Raw genomic sequence first — 13,741 nt, 5'->3', positions numbered from 1 at the left:
CCCCTTCTTAAGTGCCCAAAACAGGACTGACTCAATCATACACCTCCCCATTCATTCAAAGAGTTTTGAGACAATTTCTTAAAACTGAGAATTAAGAATTATCTCATTATACATCTGAACAAAATCTTCTAACTTGCAACTAAAGTGACACTATCTGACTTCTATATTAATCTCCAAGGTCTGGACATTACACTTATATTTCGAATCTCTTTGTTTTCGAATCTCTTTGTTTTCGAGTTCCAAACCTGAAAAGCCCATGGCTGTAAGTCTGAAAACACAAGGAACATCTTTGATTCTGTGGGGTGTTTGTGAGGCACGTATTTATATATTTATTCTTGCTTTTTAATGGTCTCTCTGGACTATGAGGAGAAGATGGAGGGATATACAAGATATACACATTGAATTGGACTTTAATATTTGTCAATTAGAAAGATTAAAGTTTTGCATTTTTTAACAAAATCTCAGAAAAACTGTGGTATCTGGCTAGGTTAGCATTAAAGATACTGTCGTGTGGTCATTTCCCGGATGGCTTTTACAGTGGCTGTCTCAGGTGTGGAGCTCCAAGGAGCACCTGCTTGCTCACACTCTTAACAGTTCAGAACCAGTGTATTTGAGGCCGGGTGGCTCAGGTTCCACCTAACTGGGCTCGAGTGTCACTAACACTACATGCAATGGGGTATCACCAAGGTGCGCTTTGGAACTTGGATGCTTATTTCAGACTTTCTCCTTTCTTTCCCACTTTCACTAGTTTCTGTCCCCCTGCTTCTTCTTGGAGTTCGCCCACCTCCTCTTCTTCCTCCCACTCCTCCAAGTCTTGTTCTCTCTCTCTCTCTCTCTCTCTCTTTTTTTTTTTTTTTTTTTTTGTCTTTCCCTTTGTTTTTCCGCCTTCCATCCTCGGCTAGGAGCCCGGCTCCCAGGAGGCGCGAGTCGGGCGGGACCCACCGTAGGCGCCAAGCCACCAAAGCTCGTGGCGCGCGCCGCAGGCGGGGGCGCGAGCACGCCCGAGAGAGCCGTGGCGGGGCTGGGCAGCCCGGGCCGCCGAGCCGCGTGTGCGCGCAGACCGCGAGCCCCCGGCGCGCCCCCGGCGGCCGGGGCCGCAGCGTGCTCGCCCCCGCCGCCAGCTCGCCTCACTTATGGGTCGGAAGCGCTGCGTGGGGGAGACTGTTCCAAGATGGCGGCGGGTTGCTGTGGGGTGAAGAAGCAGAAACTGTCCAGTTCGCCCCCCTCCGGCTCGGGTGGCGGTGGTGGCGCCTCCTCCTCCTCTCACTGCAGCGGGGAGAGCCAGTGCCGAGCCGGGGAGCTGGGACTAGGAGGCGCCGGGACGCGGCTCAACGGACTGGGCGGGCTGAGCGGCGGCGGCGGCGGCGGCGGCGGTGGCTGTCCCCTCTCTCCCCCTCAGGGCTGCGGCGGCGGCGGCGGCGGCGGCGGCAGCGGCAGCGGCGGCGGCGGCGGGGGCATCTCGCTGTCTCCACCTCTGAGCTGCGGAGTGGGAACCCTACTTTCTACTCCGGCCGCCGCCACCGCCTCCTCGCCGTCCTCCTTGTCCTCATCCCCCGGCTCCCGGAAGATGGTGGTGTCAGCGGAGATGTGCTGCTTCTGCTTCGATGTGCTCTACTGTCACCTGTACGGATACCAGCAGCCCCGGACCCCCCGCTTCACCAACGAGCCCTAGTGAGTACCGCGCTCCCCGTCGCCCTCTTCCCCCGGGCTCGGGATGGGGCTCAGAGTTGAGGCAAAGTGTAAGTCCTCCGCCTCCTGTTCGCGGGTGCCCCTCTGTCCCTCCTCCCTCTAGGGTCCCCAGAGCCGCCCGACCCGTGGGGGGCACTCGGCGCTCCTCTGCTCCACGAGGGGAGCACCCTTCCCTCAGAGCAGGGGGCTGCTTTGCCAGCCATGGCCCCCCTGGCTTCCAGACTGCTCCCGCTTCCTCTTTGCGCTAACTTCCAGGAGTTTTGCCCCTTCCCTTCGATCCTTTCTACCCCTCACCCTCCACCCCACCAGCGTCCGGGGCGATCTGGATCACTGTCGGTACCGACCTCTCCTCACTTTACTCGCCATTGCCCCACGTGAAAGCCCCGCCAGCATTCCCGCCCCGCGTACCTAGCACATGGAGAGTTACTATCCCATTGCAGGGTGAAAAATAGAAGTCATCTAACTTCTATTCTGCTAGTGATGGAACTTAGCTCTCGATCTCCAGGGAGGTTGCCCATCTTTTCCTCCGGGTTTCCCTATTCCTCGGGGAGGGGAGAGGTTTCTTAAAACACCTTTTGCCTTACTACCTATTTTTATCTGAACGTACCCATTAAAATGTATTTCTAGTGAAGCTAGCGCACCACCTCACAGTTGATAGTGAGACCTTTTTTTCCCCCTCTTCCTTCTTCATTCCAGTGTCTTGGTATAGCACATTCAAAGAATGTTGTCCCCAAAGAGGCACTGTCAATTTGTACCAAGCGTGCATTCGCTTTTGTGTAGATTTCACATTTAAGCAACCTATGTTAAACTCAATGATTTGAGGAATAGTTAACCCAGTACATGTGTAGGCATTTTTACGATTTCCTTTGGCTTGTGTAACTTTACATTATTTTATCCTTCAAGTATATGGTTGAAATTGTTTAAAACAGCACTGTTACAAGCTAAAAAGCCAGGTTACTTCTAATCTCTGTCCATTTGGATGTGTGGGAGATGGGGCATATGGTTTTTCTTTTAAAATGTGTAAACTGAGTGTAAACTGACTTTCTGAGTTAAATGCTAGACAGAATGTAAAGTCCAAAGGAAGGCAGAATGTGAAAAGGGACGATTGTTTTTATTATGACTACTGGCATCCACAAGAAAAATACAGAAAAAAAATGAAGCACACTCATACTGAAAACCATGAACCCCATCCCTTCTGCCCAAGAGCTCCTTGTTTCCCACAGCGTAAAGACATGAATTGATGTTCATTTTAACTTGCTGCTTCTCATTTTGTGAGATTAGAAGAACGAACTACTACTGCTGGATAATTATAGTAGTCTGACGCTACTAAAATATTAAATTAATATGTAAAGTGGAAATTGCAATAAAGTGTCCTGGAAATTGTGCGTTTGTATTGTTTGTTTTCTTTGCTTTCATTCTTTAAATGTCTTTAATTTTGTCGGACTCCGCTGTGCTCCGGACATTTCTTTAGGTTTCATGAGGAATGGACGAGAAGGTGCCCAGGTGGACACTGTGGAGTGAATGAGGGGCTTTTGGAAAGTTCCTAATGTGAATTCTAGGAGCTTAAATCCTAAATCTCCACCTTTAATTGGCCTATTTATTTTTCATTAAGAGGTAAAATTCATGTTAAAAGGAAATCTGTGAGATACTTAGGTCAAGTCACTTACTAGTGGCCTTCTCTTGGGTGGCTGGGATGACTTTTAGGCTGGCTCTGGAAAGTCATGGGATTGTCAAAATGTACTCCTGTTCAGTTCTTGAGCTGTTACATGAGTTCTGCAGAGGCTTTTTAACATTCATGCCCCATTGCTCTAAAGCATATGAAAACACACTTTCAGTAGGTGCAATTTTCTCACTTTTTAGAGTGAGTGTGGGTTAACTGAATAACTATCACAGTAGTTAAGAGGAAAATGAGCTTGACCAGTTCATAAGGGGAATGTTTTAAAAACATTATTATTATTATTATTATTATTATTTTTAGCAGTGGCCACATTCCACATGGACTCAGGTTGTTTCCCTTTTGATACCCGAGTTGCTGAATTTCTGTCTCTCAGGTCCTTAAGCAGCTAAGACATGCATCTGACCACTGTGAATACATTGAGACGGTGGTGGAAGAATTGTGGTTATGAGGGGTTAGGAGGCTTTCAGTGTGTCCCATTTCTACAGACCAGCTAGTTTATAGAAGGCACTGAACCTCAGCAACCAGAGAATGAAGAACGTCTCTCCTTTCCATTTAAACTGATTTTTAAAGTGTACGATGTCAAATTCAAGAACATCTTCCTGATGATGGGAGTGCAATAACTCAATATTTCACAGTGCCTTGGAAAGCACCACACGTTTCTCCATTTTTATGAGTTTGATATTGTGTGCTTATTCTTGTGGCACTGTATAGGCTTAAATTGTTTTTCTTTTTACTCCACTGGCTTACAGGAATAATGTCATGGGCATTATGTTTAAAGTCTTTTTTTTTTTTCTTGTCTAGCAGAAGATGTGCTTCTGACAATATCAAATTATCATATGTAAAAGCATAGAGTAGTATTGTCATCTCCTCCCTAGGACCTTTCTGTCAAATGCTTGTAACTGGTGCGATCTGACTTTTAGAGATTTAGAAGTCACCGCTACATCTGTTAACCCTGCCACAGTAAAAGGTCATTAGAGAATTTAATTATTTATATGTTTCAGGGTTGGGGAAGAGGTCGTCTGTGAAAGGTCACGTAGATGCAAATACTCCATGGTTGCCCCCGTCTTTTGAGTGCCCAACCCTTGCAGAGAGCACAGTTGTTTTTTTCCTCCAGAAATAAGGTTCAAGATGCAAGGAAACCATAATGCTAGGTACATTTTCGTATTTAACAGTCAAAGCAGTTCTGTGTGAGGAAGCTCTTAAAAGCTACTTTAGAAGAACCTGTTGGCTACTCTAAAGGTTCCCCTGCGGCAGGTGTGGAGCCAGTTAGATTCCAGAACATTCCTTCTCAATCATGGCTACACATTGGAATCATTGGATACCTGTACTCTCACCAAAGATTCTGATTTACTCCCTCATGGATGGGACCTGGGGATCAGAATTATTTAATCCCCCCAGGTAATTTTAGTGTGTAGCATGGAGAACTGCTGACTGTTTTCTAGGTTTTTATTTTGAGATTTGGATTAATTTGATCGGGGTAGTGCCACAGACTCCATATTTTATGAGCATCTTGGGTAATTTTGGCAGACAATCAGGTTGGGAAATACTTGCAATGTGGTCCATAAAAGACATCACCTGGGAACTTATTAGAAATGTAGGTTCCCAAGCCCCACCTCAACCCCCCTGAATTAGAATCTGCATTTTAACAAGCTCCCTAGGTGATTCTCATCCACATTAAAGTTTATGGTGGACTTGTTCTCTGACTTTAGCATACATTGTAGTTTTCTGTTGTGCTTGTTAAAATTGCAAGTTGCTGGGCACTTTCCCAGAGTTTGATCCAGTTGCTCTGGGGTGAAGCTGTACATTTGCATTTCTAACAAGCTCCCTGGTGATGCTGATGCTACAGTTCCCAGGGTCACACACTGAGTAACTGTGGTTAGGGAGAAATGAGGGCCTGCATGGGTGCGTGAGTGACTGTTTGTGGCAGGTTGGACTGGCATGGGTCTCTTTCTGTTTTCCTGTCCTTTATCACTCTCAAACATCACTACGGGAATTGAATGCTACCAAGAGCAGAAATCAGATTCTGGGGATGGTGTGGGGCAGGGGTTTCTCTAGGAAACTTGTTATGTGATTTTAGGTTTTTCAAGGAAAGTGACCATGTGAAGGGCATATTTCAGGAGTTAAAAATCAGCATAAATAGACTATCTTAGCATGAGTTACTGTTAAGTAAAGACCCCTCTTGTCTCCATGAAAAGTACTTTTTTACAGTTGATAAGATTTTTTTCAAAGCCCTTATGTATACTTCTGTTTGCTGGAACTTATTTAGAGAATTTCCCTCATTAGTAAAGAAATATGAAAAGGGTCCCAGTTAAAGCACTGAGATTATATAGTCTTAGGTTTTTAATGCTGTGGTATGGGTTATATCTCATGAACCTTTTAAATTATTGTGCCATCTGGGAAGTTAATGTAACACTAGATTTTTTTGTAGACATTTACACATGGATGTTTTGCTTTTAAATATTAGTAAGTGTGATTTTCTGTTGCAAGGAACATAACCTTTTTTTTTAAATCCCACTCTTGGACATGCAGATCTCACAACACTCAAGTCAGAGGATGGAGCATTAACTCTTGCCTTACTATGAGAATAAAATGACCATTTCAACACGCTTGGGAGGTGGAGGGTTGCCTTAGAGATGTAAGCATTATGCTCCACCGGAGTAGTAGCAACCCTGCTTATTGAGGATCATCAAGATCAAAAAGATGATTTGATAATGCAATTCAGGTCAAGTGATAGTAAATTGGCATTGTAAACATACACAATTACATTTCTGTTGTCTTTTTTGGAAGAAGAGGGACTTAAATAAGTAGAAAGTATGTCTCTACTGCAGATGATACAACTGGACCATGACAGATTTTCTTATCCATACTAGCATAATGGGACTAACTTCCTTTCTCTGACCATATGGTATAGTTTTTTTTTTTTTTTTATAAAAGAAAAACATTTTTTTCCTGATACTTACTGAGACTTTTGAAGGTATAATATGGTTCTTAGCACCAATGTTGATTTACATTGGAGAACTTAGTGTCTCTTCTTACTGATAGAGAAAAGACAGACATGTTCTGTTATTACTTGTGCCACAAAATCATCAGTGACTGGCACAGACGTGTAAAAACATGAATTACAAAATTATTTTTAATCTGTACATCTAGGTGTATATACAGTTGAGTGTATTTAATGTAAAAAGTAGAGCTCTTTATTTTCCAGTCTTCCCCATATGGCTGAGAGGACTGATAATCTAACCCATAAATTTTCCTTGCTTATAAATTGTGCTTGAGTTTAGATTCCAGTTAGTGTAGCAGGCTAGGAGGAGCCTCTGCTGGGTTCTTTAAGTTCTATGGGAAGAAAGATCATAAACAAAAATGTAAAAGTTACTTTGCCAACACATGTATGAGCTGCTTTTCTAAGTATGTTTTTCTCTTTTAAAAACTACACTTTCTGAAACTGAAGCTGTGTCATAGACACAAAACCTTTTTGGCCACAATGGATTGTATTTTTAAGTCAGTTGTGTTTCCCCTTTCTATGGATAAATTCGCTTTTTGAGAATGTATATGTATGGAACACTAAACTTGTGTAATGAGATTAGTCAGAGTTCCCAGGTTTCCTGGATTTCAATAGGCATTATTCTGTGCTTTCCATGTCACACATGCTTGCCTGTTTTAGAGCAGCACAATGCCCAGAGCTTTTACATTTTGTAAGTAGTCTCTTTTTCAAACTTGTGTAATAATGTCTCTTTTTATACTGTTCTGAATCAATTAAGCTAAGTGAGGACTAGCAGTAAAAACCAGTGGCTGCCAAGAATGGACCTTCAATGTGTAAGCTGTCCTTCCACATTCAGTAATTGGGCGGTTGCTCACAAGACACTGGAGACTGTGGGAAGGCAGTGGTTGTGTAGGTGGGAAGACTAGATTCCCAACAGTAAACTTATTTAGAGTTGAGCTTCTGTAGTTATTGTTGCTAAGAGCAAAAACGAACCACAAGCTTATGTAGTATAAAGAAAAAAAAATCCAAAGCAAGATGTATGGTGTAATAGTATATTGTTGGTTGGGTGGAGGAAAATTATATTTGGTCCAACTATAAGTGGCATTTTTTGTATCAAGTGTGGGTGTATTTTCTACATTTCTTAATATATCACACTTTAAAACTTGCTCAACCTTAAAAATATGTTAGTGTTGAATATCTGACTGGAAATTATGTGTCACCACAATCTCTCTCTCTCTCTCTCTCTCTCTCTCTCTCTCTCTCTCTCTCTCTCTCTCTCTCTNTGTGTGTGTGTGTGTGTGTGTGTGTGTGTGTGTATGTGTCTGTGTGTGTTTTAAGCATATGGAGAAAAATGGTCCTATCCCCTTAAAGTTTCCTATCTTCTTCAAGCAATGATAGAAATAAGGAAGTTGCCTAGAATTATTTCAACACAATGCCGGCCTGCTCAGTTAATAAGATACAGGTAAAAATAAAAAGGCATGGCATAAAAGAGGGACCAGGAAAAGATATGTGGGAGGGGATGACTTAAGTCTCTCTCTCTTTTTTTTTTTTTAATGGGAAAAGCACAGGTGTTGAAGAGCTTTCATGGCCAACAGAGATTGTACTCTAGGTGGTTCTCAAACCGGTTGCTGTTACTGCCACACCCTTTCCACAGTGCACGGGAATTCCCAGCAGCTGTCTTCAGTCACCAGCTTGCTCTCTCAGCATTCTGCTTTGCTGTGGTCTCTTTAATTCATAAAAACTTCAAAGAAATTCTACTTTGTGCTGGGAGTTCCCAGGGGAGTGTGGATGAGAGGTTTTTGAATTAGATGATCATTTCTTGAATTAGAGATCAGGAACGTAAGAGAGGCTTCTGCAGTGTAAGAGGAATTGGAAGATGAGTCTTCAGATAGGAGAGAGTGGCTAAGATGGCGTGGTAGTCGGAGAGTGGCGTTGGAAAGTGGGGAAGTTGACACTGAGTGGAGATTGTGATTATGAGAGTGTTGCGAAATGAAGAGCTGGAAGAAGGGATCAGCGTTTTCAGGCATTTCTTCCTGGAGGGCCAGGTTTTGTGTAGGAGTGAGAAGATTGCAGCTCACCTGCTTTTTGGCTTCCATCATTGCCTAGCTATTCTGATGCGCAGAAAAGATTGTTAAGCCACTGTATTGGAATGGCTGTGTAATCTGCTCATGAGTACATCTTCCTTAGGAGAAAGAAGACTGGTTTATAGAATTAGGATCAAGTGTAAAGACGAGATAGTTTTTGGAAGGGGTTCTTAAGTGAGGTGGTTGCACGTGAGTAAACAAAGCAAAACTGAGGAACAGCGCACACTTCAGCATTCCAGTTGCTGGGATAGGGGAATTCAAAGAAGAGAGGATTTGAACATGAGTCAGAACTTATAAGACTGAAGTCCATGGCAGGATGCACCAGAGAAAACAGAAAGAAACAAATGGTCCAACAGGTGACATCATGTTTCTTGGTATGTATCGTTCGATATGTTAGCAGTTAGCATTTTTTTAAGGATTTTTAAAAATTAATTTATTTTTTTACACTCCCCCACTCCCATCCACCCACCCTGCATTTTTTTTTTTTTTTTTTTTTTGGTGGAGTTGCTTCTCCTTCTCGACCTTTACAAGGGCTCAGGGGATTGAACTCTGCTCACCAGACTTTCATGGCAAACACCCTTGAGCCATTTCTCTTTAAATTATCAGAAGCACAGAGCAGCCACAGCTTTTGTGATATTTTAGTTAGTCTCTGGGGATCACTTCTGCTTCGTGAGCCACACAGTGACCGTGAACTGCTCAGATGGGCAGAGATCAATGAGAGTTTTCAGCTTTGAACTGCTAGTAAAAACTAACTGGCAGAAAGTTGCATTTCCCTAATGTATGTTTTTACAGTCAGTCTTCAAGCTGGCCAATTGGTGAAGCAGTCAGTGATTTCTTAACTTTCCTTAGTTCTGTATCATAATACAGCCTTCAGCAAACTTGTCTCATGGAGGATTACCAAAGGAAGCTAATTGTTTCAGAACCTCAATTAAAGGGAAAAAAATGAGGGACTAGGAGTGTTGGTACTAGATGCTAGGTCGTGTGTCCTCAAGCTTAGAACGGAAAATAGATTGAAACAAGGACAATCTTTTGCAGCTTTGCTCAACAGGGGAGGAAGGATGTTATCAATTGACAGGATTAGCCATATTGCTTTATGATCTTTGCTATGGGACATTGTAAATGTCCTGCTCCAGGCCAGGCCTACTAATTAGTTAAAGAATAAGGTCTGTGATAATCTTGGTGATTCTTGCCTTCCCCTTGTCCATTTCATTTTTCAGATAATCTACAGTGTGACCCAAAGCCACATGCAATGCTGGCAAAGCAAAGTTGAGTCTGTTAGGCAATATCCTGCCAGAAGATGCTGACAAGCTCTCTAGTAATGGAAACTGGCAAGACTGACTTCAACCTCTCTAGTTTGCCTTGCCATTCCATATATTTCAATGAGGTCTGTAGGCATATGCTGTACAATTCTAGAACCATATTTGCCCTCCATCGGGGTTTGGATATTGCGAGGTTAGGTAACAACAGAAACTGTTTTACTTTAGGTGTTAGTGGATCTTTGTGTCATTCTTACAGAATGGAAGCTGAGACAAAAACAAACCTTTGGTACTGTTGGCTTAAGGTTTCCACAGGATTGTGTTTGCCTCATATGTTCATGTGATTGTCACATTAGTGTGTTTCTTCTCTGTAACATCATTTTTGCTTATAGTAGCCTAATAACTACAAAGTTAATTATAGATGCTTTGGATACAAATTAACCTTCATAAATGGTAAAGCTGGACCTCGATACATAGATCCATATAGTAAGGCCATACCACTTGTGTGCTGAATTTGCATAGTTAGGAGGTAAGTATTTATATACGATGAGTGCTCATACATCTTTTTTTCATGTTGGTAAGTAGAGAATGGTATAGATTTATTCACTAAAGATGAATTTTGTGACGTCATTTGACCTTTTTCTTTGTTACAGTAGTGCTTTCAACACATTTTAAGAGTTCCCACATTACAAAAACAAAACAAAACAATGTTTGTTGAAGTTAGCAGTAGGGTCTGGGGCAGTCAGTAGTTAACCATCTACTTCTGCAGCCCTGCATGCCTCAGTTCAAAACCCCCTCTCAGGAACAAATGGGAGTGAGAGCCCTCTCCTTCTGACATTAACGAGGCAATGTTTGGTTTGTGGTCTATTTTACTCCACAAACTCCCCCAGCTTGCTTGCTTTCTCATCTGTAGAAAGTCACCTAGAGCTAGAGGCAGGAATAGAGGGCTCATGAGAATCAAGGAGTGTGAAAATGACTTGGGAGTGACATGGCCAGGATTTAGGACTGAACTCTTTTGACTCAGCTCTGAGTCTGAGCACATGGTCCAGAGAGGCGAGCTCCAGGAAGCATGGTTTATAGCATATGCACTGAGATAGTTCTCCTTCAGCACCAGTGGGCGCGGCACTCCTGTTAAAAAATAATTATTTTAATCAGAAACAGATATGAGTGCCAACTGTAGTAGGGCCTCTGAGTAATTTCAGCAGACTGCATTGAAAACCATTAACACATGGTTTCGTCACAATGAGGCCTTTGCAAATATTTGAAAGCTGTAAGACAAATAACTTTACCATGGTTATAAATGCCTCTGATTATTACCCTTATTTTTCTTATACTGCTGTGAATATAGTTATAGATTCTTGAATATTCAGCTATACCTTATTTTTCTGCCTCTCTCTCTCTCTCTCTCTCTCTCTCTCTCTCTCTCTCTCTCTCTCTCTCTCTCCCTCCCTCCCTCCCACTTGCTATTTATAACAGATTATGGGACATGTAATATTAAAGGACAGACACAACTATAATTTTTATCCCTCCCTCCTTTTCATAGTACTTAGTATTGAATGCAGAGCATCCTTACCCCTGTACTATAATTTCTGTTTGCACGTTGCATAACATAGTTGTATGAAGACTCATCCTTCTATCTTATACACCTTTTGTCTCCTGTGACCCTTAACAACCTAATTTGTACATAATATTCCCACAGCTTCAGCCATATACATGCTTCTGATTTTTCTGTATTTTACATATATGAGACTCTTCCTACTGTGGCAAGGAGTTACCTGTTTCTGGTTTTTAAAAATTATTCATTTTAAACTTGTATATATGTACATGTCTTTCTGTCTCTGTCTCTGTCTGTCTGTCTCTGTCTCTCTCTCTCTCTCTGTATGTGTATATATGTATGAGTGTCTCAGTGCTGTTAGTAGACTTTTCTTGGTTCTCCACCTTATTCATTGAGGCAAAAACTCTCCATTGAACCTGTAGTTCCCTAATTATGGCTAGTTTAGCTGGCCAGCTTGCTCCAAGGATCCTCTACCTCTGCTTTCCAAAGAGCTGGAAATTACAGGTGGGCCACCACAGACATCTACATGGTTTGGGGGAGGGTGTCCAAGCACCAGTCCCTATACTTGCTGGGCTGTCCATCTGGACTAGTTTTTGTTTTCTTTTGGACCCCGAGTCTTACTCTAGCCTAAGCTGACCTGGAACTTACTCTGTAGGCCAGGCTCAGCTTCAGATTGGTGGTGGTCCTCCTACCTCAGGCTCTCAATATAAAATGATGGACATGAACATGAACTGCCATGCCTGGCTACCTTAATTTTTTTATTGTAGTAAAATCATAACAAGATTGATCTTTCCTCTTAGCAAATATTAAAGAGTACTTATTTTCTAATAATACAGGATAGTGGCTCCACCTAAAGCAACTCATCTTTTTCATAGGAATTTTGGGAATACTTTAAAAATGAAGCTTACCAACATATAGCAGAGAGTGCAGAGCAGTTTACAATATAGTTCAATTTAGGGCTTGATATATTTTTCTAAACTTGCTGATAATTATGACTAAACCAGGTTACAAATAATCATAACTGTAAATCTATGTTTGAAATATTTTAAATTGCTAGAATTTCCAAATTGGCTTCATAGTTATCAGTTATTGCTTTGCTTGATTCTGAATGCTTGTATTTGAGAAGAAGTCAACTTTCTAGATTTCTTTTAGCTTATTTTTCTCCTCTCTGTCCGTTAGGGTTTTATGATGAATCTGCTAATAATAATTCACAGAAATGCCTTTGACAGGTAGAAGCTTCGCCTTTGTTCACCTACTTTCAAAGGTACAAGGACTAAGGCATTAAAGGAGAAAATTATTTTTGACAGTTTCTCAGAAATCTGTCTGGGAGAATGTGCTTTCTAGAGAGATGGAAAATTGGAAAATAAATTGCATAATGGGAATTATAAGTAGGGCCTTTAAGTCCATATGTGTATTGTAAGCCACTTTAAGTTAAGGCACTTCATGAGATTGCTTTTTATACTGTACACACTTGTTTGTAATGAAAAAATGTCACTTAAAGGTGGAAGCAGCACCTGTGAAATAATAGCTACAGTCAAGCCATAGATCTTGAAAATTTGATTTTTTCCCCCTGTTGTTGCTACCCAGTCAGTGTGAGATTCTTTACCATTAGTGGGGGGGGGGGTATACAGAGATTTAAAAATACTACTATTGAATTAGAAAGCATCAGTTTGAATTTGGAAGCATTTTCCCCTCCCACTTAATGATAGTTTTTCAGTTCTAAATAAGAAAATAAAATTTCCATCATGAATATCATTTTAAAATAGACCTTTAAAAATGAATATTCTTCAAACCTTAAGATGTATTGAGCAGTGTTAGATTACGGTAGAATATGCTTTATGTTACACTGAGTTGTAATACTGCATTCAGCGCAAACAGTATGCTTGTTGTGGGCAGAAAACTGTGCTAGTGTGGTTTCCGAGTGGATGTGAGAGGTCTATAAAAAGGCATTCTTGTCCTTAAAAAACTTGTAGTCATATTGAGGAGTTGAGGTTCATAAAATGCATAATCAAGTTTGCATATCCTTTAGTGGCTGAATAGATAGTAAAAGACAATCAGTTTCATAGGAATTTGCACTGATCTATGTGGGCTAGGATATAGAAGGGCTTTACAGACAAAGTGGAATCCAATCTGGGTAGAATTTCATAGACAGGAAGAACAGTCTAGGTGGGGAAACAAACAAACAGGTCAGAATGAGCATTAGACAGTGGTCATTGGATACCAATCAAAGGTAGATTGAACTTATGGAGAACCTAGCAAGAAACGGACCAGTTAGCTGATAGTTGAAATTCAGGCACTGGGAAATGATGCTCTACCAATTGACAACTTAAAGCTAGTAATGGTCCTGTGAATTCCCTCTTTCTTGCTAAAGCTTCCTTTTGTTCAGTTCATTATGCTTCAGCAGCTCTTTTAATGCATGAATGTCATGAAGCCTGGACAAGAGACAGAAACAACACAAGCAGGAGTCTGCTGCGTAGACAAAGTGACAAAGTGCTTTCA

The 13,741-nt window shown here is 41.7% G+C and overlaps 1 protein-coding gene across 1 annotated transcript in view; it reads left to right on the top strand.

Moving 5' to 3' along the window:
- The first annotated feature begins 1,162 nt into the window (after positions 1 to 1,162).
- Ammecr1 (Alport syndrome, mental retardation, midface hypoplasia and elliptocytosis chromosomal region gene 1) overlaps positions 1,163 to 13,741 on the top strand; it is a 108,057-nt gene continuing 95,478 nt past the window's right edge. The window contains exon 1 of the mRNA XM_021153402.2: positions 1,163 to 1,671. Within this exon, the coding sequence (XP_021009061.1) occupies positions 1,172 to 1,671 (500 nt within the window). The 5' untranslated portion in view covers positions 1,163 to 1,171. The remainder of the gene's footprint in view (positions 1,672 to 13,741) is intronic.

This window comes from Mus caroli, chromosome X (genome assembly GCF_900094665.2).
Source record: "Mus caroli chromosome X, CAROLI_EIJ_v1.1, whole genome shotgun sequence".
Taxonomy (NCBI): Eukaryota; Metazoa; Chordata; class Mammalia; order Rodentia; family Muridae; genus Mus; species Mus caroli.
This window is presented reverse-complemented; position numbering and strand designations above follow the sequence as displayed.